At 52.3% G+C, this 16,564-nt stretch overlaps 1 protein-coding gene across 2 annotated transcripts in view; it reads left to right on the forward strand.

Annotated features, from left to right (window-relative positions):
* The window catches only part of Sgsm2 (small G protein signaling modulator 2), a 37,879-nt gene extending 24,824 nt beyond the window's left edge, over positions 1 to 13,055 (forward strand). For both annotated transcript variants that reach the window (XM_038326505.1, XM_038326506.2), the window contains 12 exons: positions 2,623 to 2,776; positions 3,751 to 3,815; positions 3,898 to 4,043; positions 4,659 to 4,787; positions 5,059 to 5,241; positions 8,713 to 9,093; positions 9,364 to 9,488; positions 9,950 to 10,032; positions 10,182 to 10,291; positions 11,172 to 11,268; positions 11,781 to 11,948; positions 12,120 to 13,055. In XM_038326505.1, coding sequence (XP_038182433.1) covers positions 2,623 to 2,776; positions 3,751 to 3,815; positions 3,898 to 4,043; positions 4,659 to 4,787; positions 5,059 to 5,241; positions 8,713 to 9,093; positions 9,364 to 9,488; positions 9,950 to 10,032; positions 10,182 to 10,291; positions 11,172 to 11,268; positions 11,781 to 11,948; positions 12,120 to 12,208 — 1,730 coding nt within the window. In that variant the 3' untranslated portion in view covers positions 12,209 to 13,055. The remainder of the gene's footprint in view (positions 1 to 2,622; positions 2,777 to 3,750; positions 3,816 to 3,897; positions 4,044 to 4,658; positions 4,788 to 5,058; positions 5,242 to 8,712; positions 9,094 to 9,363; positions 9,489 to 9,949; positions 10,033 to 10,181; positions 10,292 to 11,171; positions 11,269 to 11,780; positions 11,949 to 12,119) is intronic.
* The last annotated feature ends 3,509 nt before the right edge of the window (positions 13,056 to 16,564 follow it).

Below are 16,564 nucleotides of genomic sequence, written 5' to 3' on the forward strand. Positions count from 1 at the left end.
CTTCTACAGAGTTCTGCTAAGGGGCACAGCCAAGTCACTCAACCAGTAATAATGACTCCTATTCCTGCCAGCCAGGCCCATGGCTCAGAACACACCCAGCACCCCTCAGCCAGCCCTGCCAGCTGCTCTTCTTCCTGCCACAGGTCTGCCTTCCTTCCCAGTCCTGTAGGCCGTGAAATACCCGACTCTAGGTTACTCACACACACTTGCCACCTAGCTCTTTGTGCCATGGACTTGAACAGCACAGGTTGTTTACGGGTTAACTGGCCTTGAGTAGTGTGGGACCGCTGAACTCACTGCACTGCAGACCAACCTCTTGGCAGTAGAAAGGCCACTGACTGCTGGATGGAGTGGCACATGCACCTGTAATCGCAGCACTTTGTGGGTAGGGGAGGAGGGTCTAGGAGGTTAAGATCAGCCTTAGCTACATGAGTTTGACGCTAACCCAGGCAACTTGAGATCTCAGAAGAAAAACAAAGCCCACTGACTAGTATTAGGATTGAAGCGTCTAAGATCAAATTTCCAAGCTCATGGAGTTCAGAGGCCTTGGAAGTCATCTGGGTATCCTTTTGTAGAATTGAGGGACTAGATGAACTATCCCCTGTGCTCCCAGTGATTGGGGGAAGAGTATGAGAAGAAGATCCCTAGGGAAGTGAGGAGTAGGGATGGAGGATGGGAACTCCCCTCTGCACTCCAGTCCATAATGACAACACTGTTGAGTTCTGCAGACATTGCTTTTTCAGGCCTGCAACATGCTTGACTTGTGCATGTGATTCAAGTGGCGGGGCGGCCAGGTCTCTTCCCTCCCCCTCCGTTTCCCGCTGCCCCCACCGAGCAGAGATGCTGTTCACTCTAATTCTGCTCCAGGCCAGGTACCTTTCACTCAGAGTCCTAGGGGCTGTGGGGTTCGCCCACCTTGAGTGTTTGCTTTATACTTTCCTCATGCTCAGAGGAGAGGGCAGAGTCAAAGCTGACCCAGCAGACCCCTGTCCAGCCTGCTGCCTCACCCGTCCCTCACCCGTTACCCCAGAGCTCCAGCTGTCTGCACTGGGTTGTCAGTGTAGCATGTGCAAAGCTGGCTGGTTCAGCTCCTTCCTGGAGAATTAAGGTGAAGAGCATTGACCCAGGAGATGTGCCTTGGTTGGGCCCAGCTTTCTGGGCATGAGCTTGTTTCCCTCTGTGCCCATCCTCCACCCTCTGAGCCTGTCGCCATCCCTGCCTGCTGCCTGCTGCCTGCCTGGCTGGGCTGATTCCTCCCCACCCACCCACCTCTACCCCTCACCCCAGTTCCTCTCACAGCTGACTTCCTGCCTGCTGCAGATGAGCTAGGTGCCCAGCCCCACTACCTGCCCCATCCTCCCCGTCTCTTCCCCAAGTCTTCAGCATGGCTTGCAACCCCTCACTCCCAGAGCCGCAGCCCCCTACCAAGTATATTCCCTTAATTTACCTCCTGGTGAAGCTGAAGGGCCAGACGCTGACACAATCCTACCCGTGGGTCTGGGGGGGGACAAGGCAGGGCAGCCCTTGAGGGGACTGGAGGGAAATCCGCTCAGCTCTCTCCACCAAGGCACACCCAGAGCTGGAGTCTGGCTATCCAAAACCACCAGGCCTAGGCCTGCAGACTGGGGAGTCAGGGTCTCTTGCCAGGTTTACCTAGAGAACCTTTGCTGAAAGACCTCAGCACACAGAGCTCCTCATCCCTCATTCTCCCTGCACCTCCCTCCCTCCAGGTGACACCAGTCTTTCTCTTCCCACCTTCACTGCGCTTCATCTCTGTGGCTCCTGGCGGATATTCATCCTGAACAGTTTTCTACCCCACTCTGGCCCTAAAAACTCTCAAGAGTCTTGACTCAGTTCTAATTTAGATCACCAGGGATGGTGGAGACAGCACCATCTACAGACATACAGACATGCCTAAAGCTCTGTCTATGATGCTGCACATGGTCAGCTGTGACTGGTGTGTCGGACCACTGGGGTCACGTGCCCAGACACTACTTCTACCCTGCCAGCCCTGGGAAGTTCCCTTCCATTCTAGCTCACACAAGAGCTGAGTGCCCTCAGAGCAGGCTTCGGGGTGTCTGGTTTGGGCAGGAAGCACTGTTCCTACTTAGCCACTGGCCACCAGATCTGGGATGGTTCAGGGTAATGAGACAGATAGCTTGAGGCTCCCTCAGGGATTTTGGTCATTGATCCTGAGGCTTCCAGATACCTTCCTGAGCGTCTGAGAGAGAAGCAGGCTGGGCCTTGAAAGGCCAGGGCTAACTAGCAGTGTTTCTGGGAGTGGAGGCCTTTGTTCTTCTTGCCTTTCCTCTGGGAAAGCATGTGTTCTCTGGTATTGATGGAGGTGGGTAGACAAATCACCCACAACTCAGTCCAAGTATTCCATTACACAGAAAAAAAACACCTTCTGTCTTCTCCAGGCTAGGGGAAGCTGGACAGTGTCAGGCACCCTCACCCTCCCACTGTCTCCGTCCCTGGGTTCTCAACCAGGCAGGCACCACCTTGTGAATTTCCACCAATGGGTGATTTCATCTGCAGCTCTGGGCAGAGGTGGGCATGCTGGAAGGGCACTTGGGGGAGGAAGCCTACCAGGCATTGACCTTGGCCCCTTCCTGCCCTCAGATGCTGGTGACATGATTGAGATGCAGGGTTTTGGACCCAGCCTGACGGCCTGGCACCTAGAGCCCCTGTGTAGCCAGGGCTCCTCCTGCCTTTCCTGCTCCTCCAGTAGCTCCCCATACGCAACTCCCAGTCATTGCAGCTGTGTTCCTGACAGGTGAGTGGGAAGGACGGGAAGAAGCCTCCTGTTAGTGCATAACCACATGTATCCCCCTGGCCTTACAAGCTCCTCCGCTGGCATGTCAGGGTGGCCTCTTTAAATTGGACAGACCTGGATTCACATTTATGTTACCTACATGACATCACCAAGTTGCTGAGTCTCTGTGAGCCTCTGTCTTTCCTTTTTGTTTTATTTGAGACAGGGTCTCACCGTGTACCTCTGACTGTCCTGGAACTCACTATGTAGACTAGGTTGGCCTTGAACTCAGAGATCCACCTGCCACTGCCTCCTAAGTGCTGGGATTAAAGACGTGGACCACCACTGCCGGGCTACTTCTGTGTTTCTAAACCTCTGTTTTCTCCCCTGCAAAATGGGGTGATACCACCTCCTTCCTAAAGCAGGGGAGGACCATGTGACTGTCTAGGGTTGTACCCCCACGTAATAGATACCATACTCCAGTCACCTTCCTGTTGTGGACATAGTCCCACTGTCAGGCTGTGTCTGGGAACACTTAGTAGTACCCTGTATGAAGCAGCATGGGAACACTTTGGGCCCACTGACTGAATATTCCCCTTCACCTGTCACTTCACTTTTAACCTGCCATTTCTGAGGACCCTGAAGTGTCTCCATTTATACATAAGAATATCAAGATCCACGCAGTGGCACACATCTTTTAGTCCCAGAATTCAGGAGGCAGAGGCAGGTGGATCTCTGTGAGTTGGAGGCCAGCCTGGTCTACAGAGCAAGTTCCAGGATGGCCAGGGCTACACAGAGAAACCCTGTCTTGGAAAGAAAAAAAGAGTCACTGGAGCAAAGTTGAAGTCGGGGGCCCCCAATAGCAACATGAAGGATGGCTGGCAGGGTGGGGCCAGTCTTGTACTGCCAAGCTATACACCCCACTCTCCACACACACAGCCCCTGCACCCTGAAGCCACAGTGTCAGCCCCTTCTGAGCCAGGATGTTTCCACAGGTTGCCCCTCAGGCTGCTGTGTGAGAGCATGAAGAGGCAGATTGTGTCCCGGGCCTTCTATGGCTGTGAGTGTGTGGCGAGGTGGGGCTCTGAGGGGCTGGGGGTGGGGAAGCATCTCAGTCACAGCCTCCTTCTTGCCCGTTGTAGGGCTGGCCTACTGTCGCCACCTGTCCACTGTGAGGACCCACCTGTCAGCACTAGTGCATCACAACATTATCCCACCAGACAGGCCCCCCGGGGCCTCAGGCGGCCTTACCAAGGATGTGTGGAGCAAGTATCAGAAGGACAAAAAGGTGCAAACCGGGTTTCCAAGGGCAGGGGCATGGGGCAGGGACTTGGGAGGCAACAGTTACCTGTAGCTGCCTGCTCCAAACTGAATGGTCATTTGGGGTAAAACATGGTATGGGTCGGGCAGTGGTGGCACACGCCTTTGATTCCAGCACTTAGGAGGCAGAGGAAGGCAATCTGTGAGTTCAAGGCCAGTCTGGTCTACAGAGTGAGTTCCAGGACTGGTTACATAGCTACTGAGAAACCCTGTCTCGGGCGGGGTAGGGGGTAATAAGCCATGGTAGAGTTGGACAGATAGAAGAGACTGATGCCATGGGGTGACATGCATTGGAGATGTATGGCTGATCTCATCTGCATGGGAAGGGACTGGGCTGGGAATCCAATCTACTTCCATATTGCTCTGAGATTTGATAAGCTTTGCTCTACCCTGTGAGGAAGATGTTGAGACAAGATCTCTTATAGCTATAATCACAGAACAAGAGAATATGGCTGCCCCAAGCAGGGTGTGCCTGGGCTCAGTAAAGCCGCTAAAGGCCAGGCCCAGCTCTCCCAGGGATGTGGCTTGGCTACTAGGCCACAGTAACTGGAGGCTGCATAGTCTTTATCTCTGGCTCCCTCAGAACTACAAGGAGCTGGAGCTCCTGCGGCAGGTGTACTATGGTGGAGTGGAGCATGAGATTCGAAAAGACGTCTGGCCCTTCCTGCTTGGCCACTACAGATTTGGCATGAGCAAGAAGGAGATGGAGCAGGTAAGGGAGCCTGCTCCGACGGAGCCAAGGAACTAGCAGCTGGGCAAGTGACCCCAGAGAGGGGGCCTCAGAAGTCTCAGCCCCTCCTAGCTAGAAACAACAAAGGAAGATGGTAGCGGAGCAGCCCCCTGGCCCTCACCTGAGGGCCTGCTCCAGTTCAGCCTTCTCACCTTCTGCGGCCCCTCTAAGCTGAGTTCCAGTGCTTTCCCAGCCCTGAAGAGGAGCCCTTTGGGCACCCTCCCCTCATGGTCATGGTGTCATCTGAGCACAGGTGGATGCAGCTGTGGCAGCGAGGTACCAGCAGGTGCTGGCAGAGTGGAAGGCCTGCGAGGTGGTGGTGAGGCAGCGGGAGCGAGAGGCTCATCCAGCCACACTCACTAAGTTCTCCTCGGGCAGCAGCATCGACAGCCACGTGCAGCGCCTGGTGCACCGAGATTCCACCATCAGCAATGATGTGAGCCAGACTGAAGGAAGGGCTTGGTGGGGAAGGCTAGTGGGGCCCACAGATCTCTCAGGCACAAGGGTCCTGAGCATGGGGCCATCTTCCCGTACTGGCAGTTGGGTCCTGGGCAAAGACTTCAGGTGTCAGTGCCTCAAAATTTCCACTAAAGAACGGGCAACTTCTGGTACTTTCACACCAATAAACAAGCCATTGCTTTGTGCTGCTTTTGAACAGTAGGGGGAAGTGGGTCTTCTGGAATTTGGGGAAGCTTCTCCCTCCTTGTAGAGAAAGTAGTCGTGGGTTCCCATGAGTTCCGGTACTGCATCTGCTCCTGGTGAGATCAGTGTCTCGGAGCTAGAACATCCCATATCTGGCCTCTGTTTCTGGACTTCTCCATTCCCACAGAGGAGCGATTTGAGAGCCATTGCTGTCCATTGGCAGGGTCCTTTCTCTGCAGTTTTCTGTCACCCTGTAGAAGTAACTGCAGAGGTGGCAATGCTCGTGGAATGCTCTTTCTATGGTTTCTCTTCCTTCCCCTTCTGCCCTGAGAACAGCAGACAGTAACTACAGCCCGCTGCTGCCGCCCCACCCAGATTTGAATTTCTTTTCCCTTTTTCTTTTTCTTCCTTTCTTCTTTTCTCTCCCCAGCCCCTTCTATCTCGACTGGCCTTAGCTGTCCTCCTACCTCAGCCTCCTTAGCTGGGATTACAGGCATGCTCTGCCTATATAGTCAAGTATTTATTTATTATTGAGTCAGGGCCTCACTTTGGAGTTCTGAAACTCACTGTTGTAAGACCACAGTAGCCTTGAACTCATAGAGATCCACCTGCCTCTGCCTCCCAAGTGTTGGGATTAAAGTTGTGTATAATGCCCAGCCCATAAGTGGCTCTGGTTTTAAATTTTACTTATTTTTATGAGTATGAGTGTTTTACCTGCACGTATGTCTATGCACCACATGTGTGCCTGGTGCCTGTGGAGGTCAGAAGAGGGCAGCAGATTGCCTGGAACTGGAGTTACGGATGATCGAGAACCACCTTGTGGGTACTGGGAATCCACCCAAATCCTCTGAAGAGCAGCCAGTGCTCTTAACCTCTGAGCATCTCTCCAACCACCATTTTGTGCCCCCCCCCCTTTAAAACTGTCTTTTTCCAAACTATGACACCTAAGTGTGTAGATGCCCTGGTGAAGCCATCACTTTTTCTGCTAAACTAACAAATTACTATGTAAAGGCCAGGCTTGCTGTCACACATCTGAGATCTCAGAACTCTAGAGGCACAAGTAGTCGGATCAGGAAGTCAAGGCTAGTCTTAGCTATGTAGCAGAGTCAGGGCCATCCCGGGTTACCTAAGTCCCTATTTCAAAAAGAAAGGAAGGAAGGAAGGGAGGGAGGGAGGGAGGGAGGGAGGGAGGGAGGAAGGAAGGAAAGGGAAGGGAAGGAAGGAAGAAAGGAAGGAAAAGGCCTCTTTAGATAAAGTTTGTTCTTGATATTTTACTAATTATGAATGTTAACAGAAAATATAAGATAGAGCAGGACTTAAGAATATAACTCCAGCCAGAGAGATGACTTGGCAGTTAAGAGCACTGACTACTCCTCCAGAGTTCCTGGGTTCAGTTCCCAGCACCCACATGGCTGTTCATAACCACCTGTGACTCCAGTTCTAGGGCATCTGATGCCCTCTTCTGGCCTCCATGGGCACTGCATGCATGTGATGCACAGACATACACCTGGACAAAACACCCATATACATAAAATAAACATTTCTTTAAATATCTAAACTAACAAGACACCCTCTCCTCCCGTGCACTGTTCCTAACCCCTTGCTCGTGAGCAGACTTTGTGCTCTGGCTTTGTAAAAGCCTGTAGCTGAGAGGGTGAGATGGCTCAGCTGGTGTCGGCACTTCTGCACAAGTCTGATGACCTGAGTTTGATCCCCGAAAGGAGATATTGACTCCATACAATTGTCCTGTGGCCTTGTGTGCACTGTGGCACAGGCAGCACCAATCTCACACTCACCATACATACAGTAATAACATGCAGCTCCATTCCCCACACTCACCATACACACAGTAATAACATGCACCTCCACCCCACACTCACCATACACACAGTAATAACATGCAGGCCCATTCCCCACACTCACCATACACACAATAATAACATGCACCCCCACCCCACACTCACCATACACACAGTAATAACATGCAGGCCCATTCCCCACACTCACCATACACACAATAATAACATGCACCTCCACCCCACACTCACCATACACACAGTAATAACATGCAGGCCCATTCCCCACACTCACCATACACACAATAATAACATGCACCTCCACCCCACACTCACCATACACACAGTAATAACAAGTACATAAACCTAACGCCGAGCCTATCATTGTGCTGTGCTCCAGTGATCAGAGTGTGGCTTTGGAGAGGACGCTGGTGGGGCTACCGAGTCTCACAAGTATGACTTTACTCAGTGTTCCAGGTCCCAGAGTGAAAACATTCAGTATCCCTCTGACTCCACTGTCCAATTAGAAAAGACAAGACAAAGGCAGCACAGAGGGTGTTGTTTCCCTCGGATGGGCCTCCGGCCACCAGGGAATTGTTTCCTTTTCCGTCTGCACCATGAAGACTGGCATGACTGACTTGGTATTACTACAGAAGTTTCTTGTCTCATCTGCTCACCGTTCAGTACCAAGAATAAAGAACTTGCTTTTCCTAAAACCTGCAGCTGCTTCTCCCCCCTCCCCCCGCTCCCGCCCAAGTCCTAGCAGCCCTGTCAAGACACTAGGCAGCTCTACCGAGCTTTTTGTGACTTTGTGACTTCAGGTCTTTGTAGAATGACAATAAGCTCAAGCCGGCTATCAAGAATTGGGACCTAGGGGCTGGAGACAGCTCCCCAACTAAGATCACATACTGCATGGTTGGGGACACAGTGCTTTTATAGAATCTGAATTGGGTTCCTAGTGTCTCTGGCCTCGGTGAGTGCCTAAACTCAGGTGCAAAAACCAACATACAGACACATAATGAAAAAAAAATGAATCTTTTGAAAAAAAAAAAAAACATGGATGGTGGTGGCGCACGCCTTTAATCCCAGCACTCGGGAGGCAGAGGCAGGCGGATCTCCTGAGTTCAAGATCAGCCTGGCCTACAGAGCAAGTTCCAGGACAGCCAGGGCCGCACAGAGAAACCCTGTCTCAAAAAACACTTCACAGAGGACTTTGCTCCCTTCCTGTAGCAGTTCCTGGAGGCTTTGGGGCGCCTGCCACGGGCACAGCCTGTCTTCTTTTTTGCCCAAAGCCTTGTTTCTCCTTTTGGTTGGGTGGATATAGAAGCAGGTTTGGTGCCCAGGGTGGATAGTGTTGGGAGGTGGGGGTAGGAGGAGGGAGTATGAAGAAAATTCTCCTTCCTAGCTCTGTTCTGATCCAGGAAGACCCTGGAGTGTTGGATGGAGCCACCATCTGCTTACTCCACCAGGTGTTCATCTCTGTGGATGATCTAGAACCCCCAGGACCCCAGGACCCTGAAGATTCCAGACCAAAGCCTGAGCGGGAACCAGCAGCTGGGACTCCCAGCATGGCTGCTGCAGAGCAGCAATCTGTGGAGTTTGACTCCCCAGACTCCGGGCTGCCTTCTTCCCGCAACTACTCCGTGGCCTCAGGCATCCAGTCCAGCCTAGACGAGGCACAGAGTGTCGGCTTTGAAGAGGACGGTGGTGGGGAAGAAGGCTCCTCTGAACGACCAGCTTCTGCAGCCCACACTTCTGAGCCCCATGATCCCGGCCAGGAGCAGCTTGCATCAGCCAGTGAGCTTGAAGCAGGGGAGGAGCTCTCAGCTGTGTGTGCTGCGGCCTATACTGTACGTGGATGCTCCCTGATGCTCCCCCACACAACTGTCGGTGGCTCCTGACAGTTTTAGGGAATCCTGACACACTAAATCTGGGGACTGACTGCAAGGGGAGGGTGGGTGGTGTGGCTCTCCTGAAAGGGCTCTCCAAGCATCACTAAAAGGCCTCTGTTCTCAGAGCTCTGGGGTCCTTGTTGGCTGGATTTTCTTTGGGTACCACCTCCTGCCCCAACCTTGGAGGGGCTCGCTAGCCTCACCTCTGAGGGACATCCACTTTTCCAGATAGAATTACTGGACACCGTGGCCTTAAATCTGCACCGCATAGACAAGGATGTGCAGAGATGTGACCGAAACTACTGGTACTTCACGACCCCCAATCTCGAGAGGCTCAGAGACATCATGTGCAGGTGCCACTGGGGGCAGGCAGTGGGAGATGTGAGGACCCCGGGCCGGGCCATGGTTTCACCTATTGTACTGTATCAGGTCTCCCTGCATCCTCTGGAGCATCCCTGCAGCACTGCCCCGTGATGCCCACCTACCCCACTGCACCCTCTGTCTAGAGCACTGTCCTGCAGCACCCCATACCCCACCCTATTGCAAGGGTCTTTCAGACACCTGTTTTCACTACTTGTCCTTCATACCAAACCGTGGTGGCCTTTGTTTCCCTCGCCAAGTCCCCTCCTGAAATGCTTTGGGGACAGGGGCCATTGGTAGTTCCTACTGCCTCACAGGGTAGAACCACAGTAAGTGTTTCAGGGTTGTGGAAAGAAAGGCTGACTCATGGGGAACAGAATGTTTTAGGGGCCACATCCATGGCATTCCCCAAGAAAAGAGAAAGGCACAGACAGTGTTCACCCTGGCATTTCAGCTACGTGTGGGAGCATCTGGATGTGGGCTACGTGCAGGGCATGTGTGACCTCCTGGCGCCTCTCCTGGTCATCCTCGATGACGGTAAGCGATGGGGTGTGGGGCTTCCCCAAGTGAAACTGGGTTCAGAGTGACAAGATGGGAGAAGGGGGATGATGACCAGGTCGAGAAGGTGTGAGGGTATTAGCCAGTCCATTCTGGTATCTCGGGGCCTCATTCCCATGTCTTTGCAGACCAGCTAGCCTACAGCTGCTTTAGCCACCTCATGAAGAGGATGAGCCAAAACTTCCCCAATGGGGGTGCCATGGACACCCACTTTGCCAACATGCGTTCCCTCATCCAGGTGAGTGATGCAGCTGCCTGAGGGCTGGGCGTGGCTAGACTTGCTCATCAGCTTCAGGGAGGCTAGGGACATCCTTTACAGGGGCTTTATTTCACCAGTCCTCCTGCCTCTGCTTCTTTGAGTGCTAGGATTATTAGCATACACCACCACCCATAGCTGAATTTCCTTCATTTTAAAAAACATTGTTACCCAGCACATGCGTGTGCCCAGCACATGGCATGTGGAGGCAGGGAGGTCAAGGCCAGCTTGACTACGCAGCGATTGAGGCCAGCCTTGACTACATGAGATGTCTGAGAATTAGTTAAATTAGTTCACACAAACACACACGAACGTATGTATTAATGAAAGCAGCTGAGCAGCATAATTCATGCCTGACACCCCTCTTGGGAGCCTGAGGCAAAATCAGGATTGCTGTGAATTCAAGGTGAGCCTAGGCACAGTGAGAACCTATCTCAAGCAAAAATAAAGTCAGTCAGCAGGGCTGAAAAAATGCGTTAGGAGCTGAGTTTGACTCCAGTCATTTTGCTTTTAAAGCCACAAGGTAGCTTATGATCCTAGTGTGGGAAAGGGGAAGACAGATCCCTAGGCATCTCTGGCCAAACAACCTAGCCTACTCGAGTTCCAGGCCAGTGACAGACCTTGTATCCAAAAAGTAACAAAGATAGGCGGATAGCACCAGTGGAAGACACCTGAGGCCATCCCCTGGTCAGCACACAACACAGTGTGCTCACATGTGCATATGCACACATGTAGGCACATATATACAAACACTGAATGAATTAGTTGGGGCTGGAGAAATGGCTCAGCGATTAAGAGCACTGGCAGTGGGAGGGTGGCAGGGAACCAGCTCAGCTCAGTGTCTCTTCTTCTCCACCATGAGATCTTGGACTCGGAGCTGTTTGAGCTGATGCATCAAAATGGAGACTATACCCACTTCTACTTCTGTTACCGCTGGTTCCTGCTGGATTTTAAAAGAGGTGAGAAGTGGGTGGGTCTGGGTATCATGGTATAATCCCAGTACCCCAGACGCAACAACAGGAGAGTTATCAGGAGTTTAAGGCCAGTGTCAGCTTCATATCAAGACCTTAAAAAAATAAAAAAGGCCATGGGACTGAGGTCAGGCAGCAGGGGAGCCCTTTTCCCCTACATCAGTGGCGTTCTAACTTCACTGCTTACTATTATGTCCTGCCCCTGCCCAGCTTGAGCTTTGCTAAGGTTGTCTGGGTCCGTGGTTTCTTACATGGTCTCCACAGGACAGGCAGTGCTTGCTTTGTCATAGGTGATGGTCTTTGGACCCTCATTCAAACTACAGCTTCTCTGAGCACTAAATGTGGGGAGTGTGCCACACACAGTCTGCAGAAATAACCAAGGAAAGGGACAGGGTCTTGGTCTGGGGTAGGAGATAGAGCTGCCTGCCGTTCTGGAGCCGGGCGAGCCAGGCTGTGTGCAGTGGAGAATCCGGCCATTGCCAGCTCTTTCCTGTCCCCAGAGCTGCTGTATGAGGACGTGTTTGCAGTGTGGGAAGTGATCTGGGCCGCCAGGCACATCTCGTCGGAGCACTTTGTCCTGTTCATTGCCCTGGCCCTGGTGGAGGCCTACAGAGAGATTATAATTGACAACAACATGGACTTCACCGACATTATCAAGTTCTTCAATGGTATGAGCTGATCCAGCCGTTCCGCTCCCTCACCCCCAGCAGGGCATGGGGGCTAAGTTCCAAACTGGGCAGAGTTGAGGGTTTTCAGGAATTCCAGGGTTCCTTCCCCATAGGCAGATGTCAAAAGCATAGCAGGTAGAAACTCCCCACAATTATTTATGTTACCCCCAGAGCGGGCTGAACGCCATGACGCCCAGGAGATCCTGCGAATTGCCCGGGACCTCGTCCACAAGGTGCAGATGCTCATAGACAACAAGTGAGAGCTGCAGCCAGAGGCCCCTGAGCTCCGGCAGGGAGAGGCCAAGGTCATCAGAGCCCAGACTGCCTCACCCCACATTCCCTACCCCACCCCTGCCAACCTTGCCCACTCAGCTGTGTAACCTAACAAAGTGACTGAGCCTGGGACGTGAGTATGGGCAGTGCTGGCCCTACAGGGCAAGTCAGGGTCAGGATGCCTGCAGGTCATGACTGGGTGGGAAGGGTTGGCCTCAGGGAGAGTGACCGCCTTGGGGGACCACTACTCTTGTTTCCCTCTCAAACTACAGAATAGCCCCACTGCCACCTGAAGCCTCAGTTTGGACTGTTTCCAATGCCTCTTCCAGTCAAGCTGGGGCCCTGTAAGGTTAGTGGGGTCTACAGTGGCCTGAGCCTCATCTAGCAGGAGTTGCATGGGGCAAGGAGCTCCGTGCCATATCTCTCCTGAGACCTTTTGTGGTCTCAACTAGCCGCCTATTCAGGCATGTGTCCTGGGGTCAGGAGACTGGGCTGTCTTTCACGCTCTCCTGAGACTCCGGGGCAGCCAGATGTGGGCCCTGGGTGGGAGCAGCCCACCTCAGCAGCACTGCCATAGTCTCTGGCCACCAGAGTAGCCCCATGAGCTCCCCCTACTCATGTCTGTACAGTGCCACTCGTCAACCTGCCCTCTTTGTGCACTGGAAATCCCCAGGACTGCACAGAAGTAGCACATTTGCTCGCTGTATGGTATGGAAGGCGGTGGGTGTTGCCTGCTCTCCAGAGGGATCCCAGGAAGATTCTGTGGGAAAGCAATCCTGTCACAACCTCCTTCCAAGGCCAAGCCTCTGAGCTTCAGGGTTCCCATTACCTGTTTCAGACATCTATGAGCTGAGGGAGGGGGATTGCCTGGGTATTCTCAGCTCATCCCTGGTGAGAAGCAAGGCCAGCTCCACTTTCCACATGCTTCTCATGTGGAGAGGCCTGGAAACCCAGAAGGCCATTGGAGGAGTTTGCAGGGGTGTCCCCAAAGGCACACCCCTTGACCCAAGGCCTAGGCACGCTGCTTTTTGTCATCCCCGCCACCAGAGCACATGCAAGCCGTCTGGGACCTGGGGGCTACACTTGCCTGGCTCCTGCCCAGAAGTCACCAAGGTTCACAGACTTACTGCATTTGGAAAACACGAAAAAGGGCCAGCAGCCTTCTGCATCTGGCAATGCCCTCCTTAGCTCCTGCACTGCATGGCCTGTGCGGGGCCAGCCTACCCTTGTTCATGATTCCTTGGCCTCCACCCAAGCATGGTGGCCAATGTGTGCCTGCCTTAGTGACTGGTTCTGTGCGGGGCAGAGTGTATGGGGTATGTTTTTGTTTTTTGTTTGTTTGTTCATCTGGTTGGTCAGTTGATTTTGTTTTGCTCAGAAACTATACTCTTCAATATACTAGACCAATAAAATGTATTTGGCAATGCCTGAAGCCCTGACAGCTACTTGTGGTACTAGCTGGACACAGAATTGTCATGTATTGGATAGTTCTGTCCATGCCATGATCCAAGAGCTTCAAAAAAAGCAAGACTGTTGTAAGAGAACCAAAGTTTTTCCTAAAGAGGGGCCTCCATGGCATGGACTAGTTAGAAAGTCAGTTACCCAGAATGCCATAGACCTTATCCCAGAACCATGGTCTTATCTTGGGTTGACCAGCGGAGCCTCCAGTCTGTAGCTGGAGTATGTCCTTGGCTTCCCCCGTCCCCATTAGCCTACCCACACCTCACCCAGCTTAGCAGGGCAAGTAGACCTAATGAGGAATGGCACGAGCCGCCAGCTCTCACAGCCCCTTGCTACCCACTGAACGCATCTCTGAGATGCCTGGCTCAGGCAGGTGACTAGAGGGTACAACTCCTGTGAAGGCATGAAAAGGACCAGGTTAGAACCCTCACCCCGCCCCGCCCCGCCCCGCCCCAGAGTGCTTCTGGTCATATCTTCATTAGCTCCCTGTCAGTCCTGCTTTCTGAGCTCTACGGTCTACTGCCAGCCTCTCAAAAGCTAAGGAGTCTCTTCCACAGCCCTCGCAATCTGGCTCCAGCTGTTAAGAGAGAGCACAGGCTAATGGCCGAAGCTGGCCAGGGAAAATCGGGACACATGAGCTTGAACATGTAATAATCCCTCTAGGGAAACTCCTCCCTCACTCGCAGTTTCTATAGCCTTGATGATTGTTGAATTCTTCTGCTGCAACCACCTTCACCAAAAGTCTGGCAAACCAACCTGGGAGTGACCTGGCTCCTCTATACCCCACCCTCCCTGCTCCATCTAGAATGTTGGCTGCTCCCCATATAGACACTGCAGGGGACTCCATGGCCAAAAGGGGTCTCTGGAGGGTTGGGCCAGCCTTTTGGTGCATTGGGCTTCATGACTGCCTCTTTGGTGAGTACTCTTAGAGAGCAGGAGCTCTGAGCATGTGTAATTAAGTGGCTTGCTGCCCATCCTATACATCTGGCCCCATATATCAGGTGATCTTCCCAGGGCAGGGCTTGATCCTGTTCCCAGTGCCCAGTACACAAGTTACCAGGCACAGTACCAAGACCTAGTGAGCACTCTTCAAGTGTTAACCCTAACCCTAGCCTTCTTCCCTGCCACACCGCTAGCCAGGACAGAGCTCTTCCTGATGCCACCAGCAGAGAGCGCCCACACCTTAGGAGTCAGGCTGATGAGGCTGGCAGTGGGAGATTGGAACTGACATGTCTTAGCACTGGCCCTCCAGAAAACAAGAATCTAGGTCATTTACGGCCAGCATTTTCATTTGAGGGTAACAACCACACACACACTTTCCTAGAAAGGAGGCTGAGGGTCAGATGGAGCCTGGCACAGCTACTGGCTCCTTGATCTTGTTCCCCACGGCTTGCTTCCAAGACAGGCTTGTCTAAAGCTAAGCTGGGGAGAGATAGAGCTGCAGGGTCTTCTCTGCCCAGCTGAGATCTTGGCCCTGAACCTCCAGCCTCATCCAGCTTCATAGAGTGGAACAAATTATCAGAATCCAAAGTGGTTAGGGTAGCCCTTAAGCCCCTCACTATCTGTACCCAGATCCTGGGGGATAGCCTCTGCTACCTATTCCTAAAGGCTGGGTCAGAGGTGCTGAGGTGACTGAACAGAGCTCAGAACTGTACTCCTAACCAAGGAGATACAACTGTTTAACAGCTTAATTTTAATTTCTAATTTGCTCAAAAGGACTACTTCTTGCCTTATTTATTCCACTGGGCTCTTGAACAATGAAACAAGACAATGTTTTGAAATAATGAGGACGCATACAGCATTGTGTGAATGTAAGGAAGACCTAGAGCTTAAGGCGTGAGATCACAATTGCAAGGCCAGATCCTTCCTAAAATTGCCCAGTGGCTGCTCCTCAAACATCTCAGGGTAGCCAGGCAGTGGTGGCCACGGGTTAATCCCAGCACTAGAGAGGCAGAGGCAGATGGTTATTTGTGAGTTCGAGGGAGTTCCAGGACAGCCAAGACTACACAGAGAAACCCTCAGAAAACAAACTATCTCAGAGTTAAGAACAGACCACCCCGATGTTTTTGTTTGGTTTTCTAAGACAGGGTCTCTCTATGTAGCCCTGGCGGGCCTAAACTCACTTTGTAGAGCAAGCGGGCTCAAATTCAGAGGTCCACTTGCCTTCGGTACACACCTCTTATCCCTACAGAGGTATGTACCACTACACCACACCCACCCTGCTCTGTTAAGGGGTGTGTTTCACCTGCATGTATGTCTGTACCTCATGTATACCTTATCTTCATACAAGTCAGAAAATGGCATCAGATATTCTGGAACTGGAGTTACATTTGGGAGCTGGGACTCAAGGTTAGGTCCTCCAGAAGAATAGTCAGTGCTCTTAAATACTGAGCTACCTTTCCAACCCTTAACAAGCTGTTTAAAATGTTTTCTTTACATTCGCCTGCTCACCTATGTATGCTGTCACACACACGCAGGTGCCCACGGAGGCCACAAGAGGGAGTCAGAGCCTCTGGAACTGGAGCTACAGGCAGTGGTGAGCCACCTGCTGTGGGTGTTAAAGACAACCAGTGACCTCTGGAAGAGCAGCAAATGCTGTCTGATGAGCAACCTCTGGAACCCCATTACCAGGATTTTAATTATGTAACCCAGGGCCATTACCCACTTTCTTCATCCTCCTGCCTCATCCTTTGGAGAGCCTTGTTGCTTCCAGCTAATCGGTTCCTGTAGGCCTCTGCCTCTCAGAATGAAATAACCCAGATGCTGCAGGCTAGCAGCTCCGTCTCAGGTTTCAGTGCAGATTTATTTCAGTTTATATTTTATTCCAGGCAAGTGCTTATTACATGGATAGTATTCATGTCTCAATACCTAAAGTCTCGGAG

The sequence above is a fragment of the Arvicola amphibius genome, chromosome 4, assembly GCF_903992535.2.
Source record: "Arvicola amphibius chromosome 4, mArvAmp1.2, whole genome shotgun sequence".
NCBI lineage: Eukaryota > Metazoa > Chordata > Mammalia > Rodentia > Cricetidae > Arvicola > Arvicola amphibius.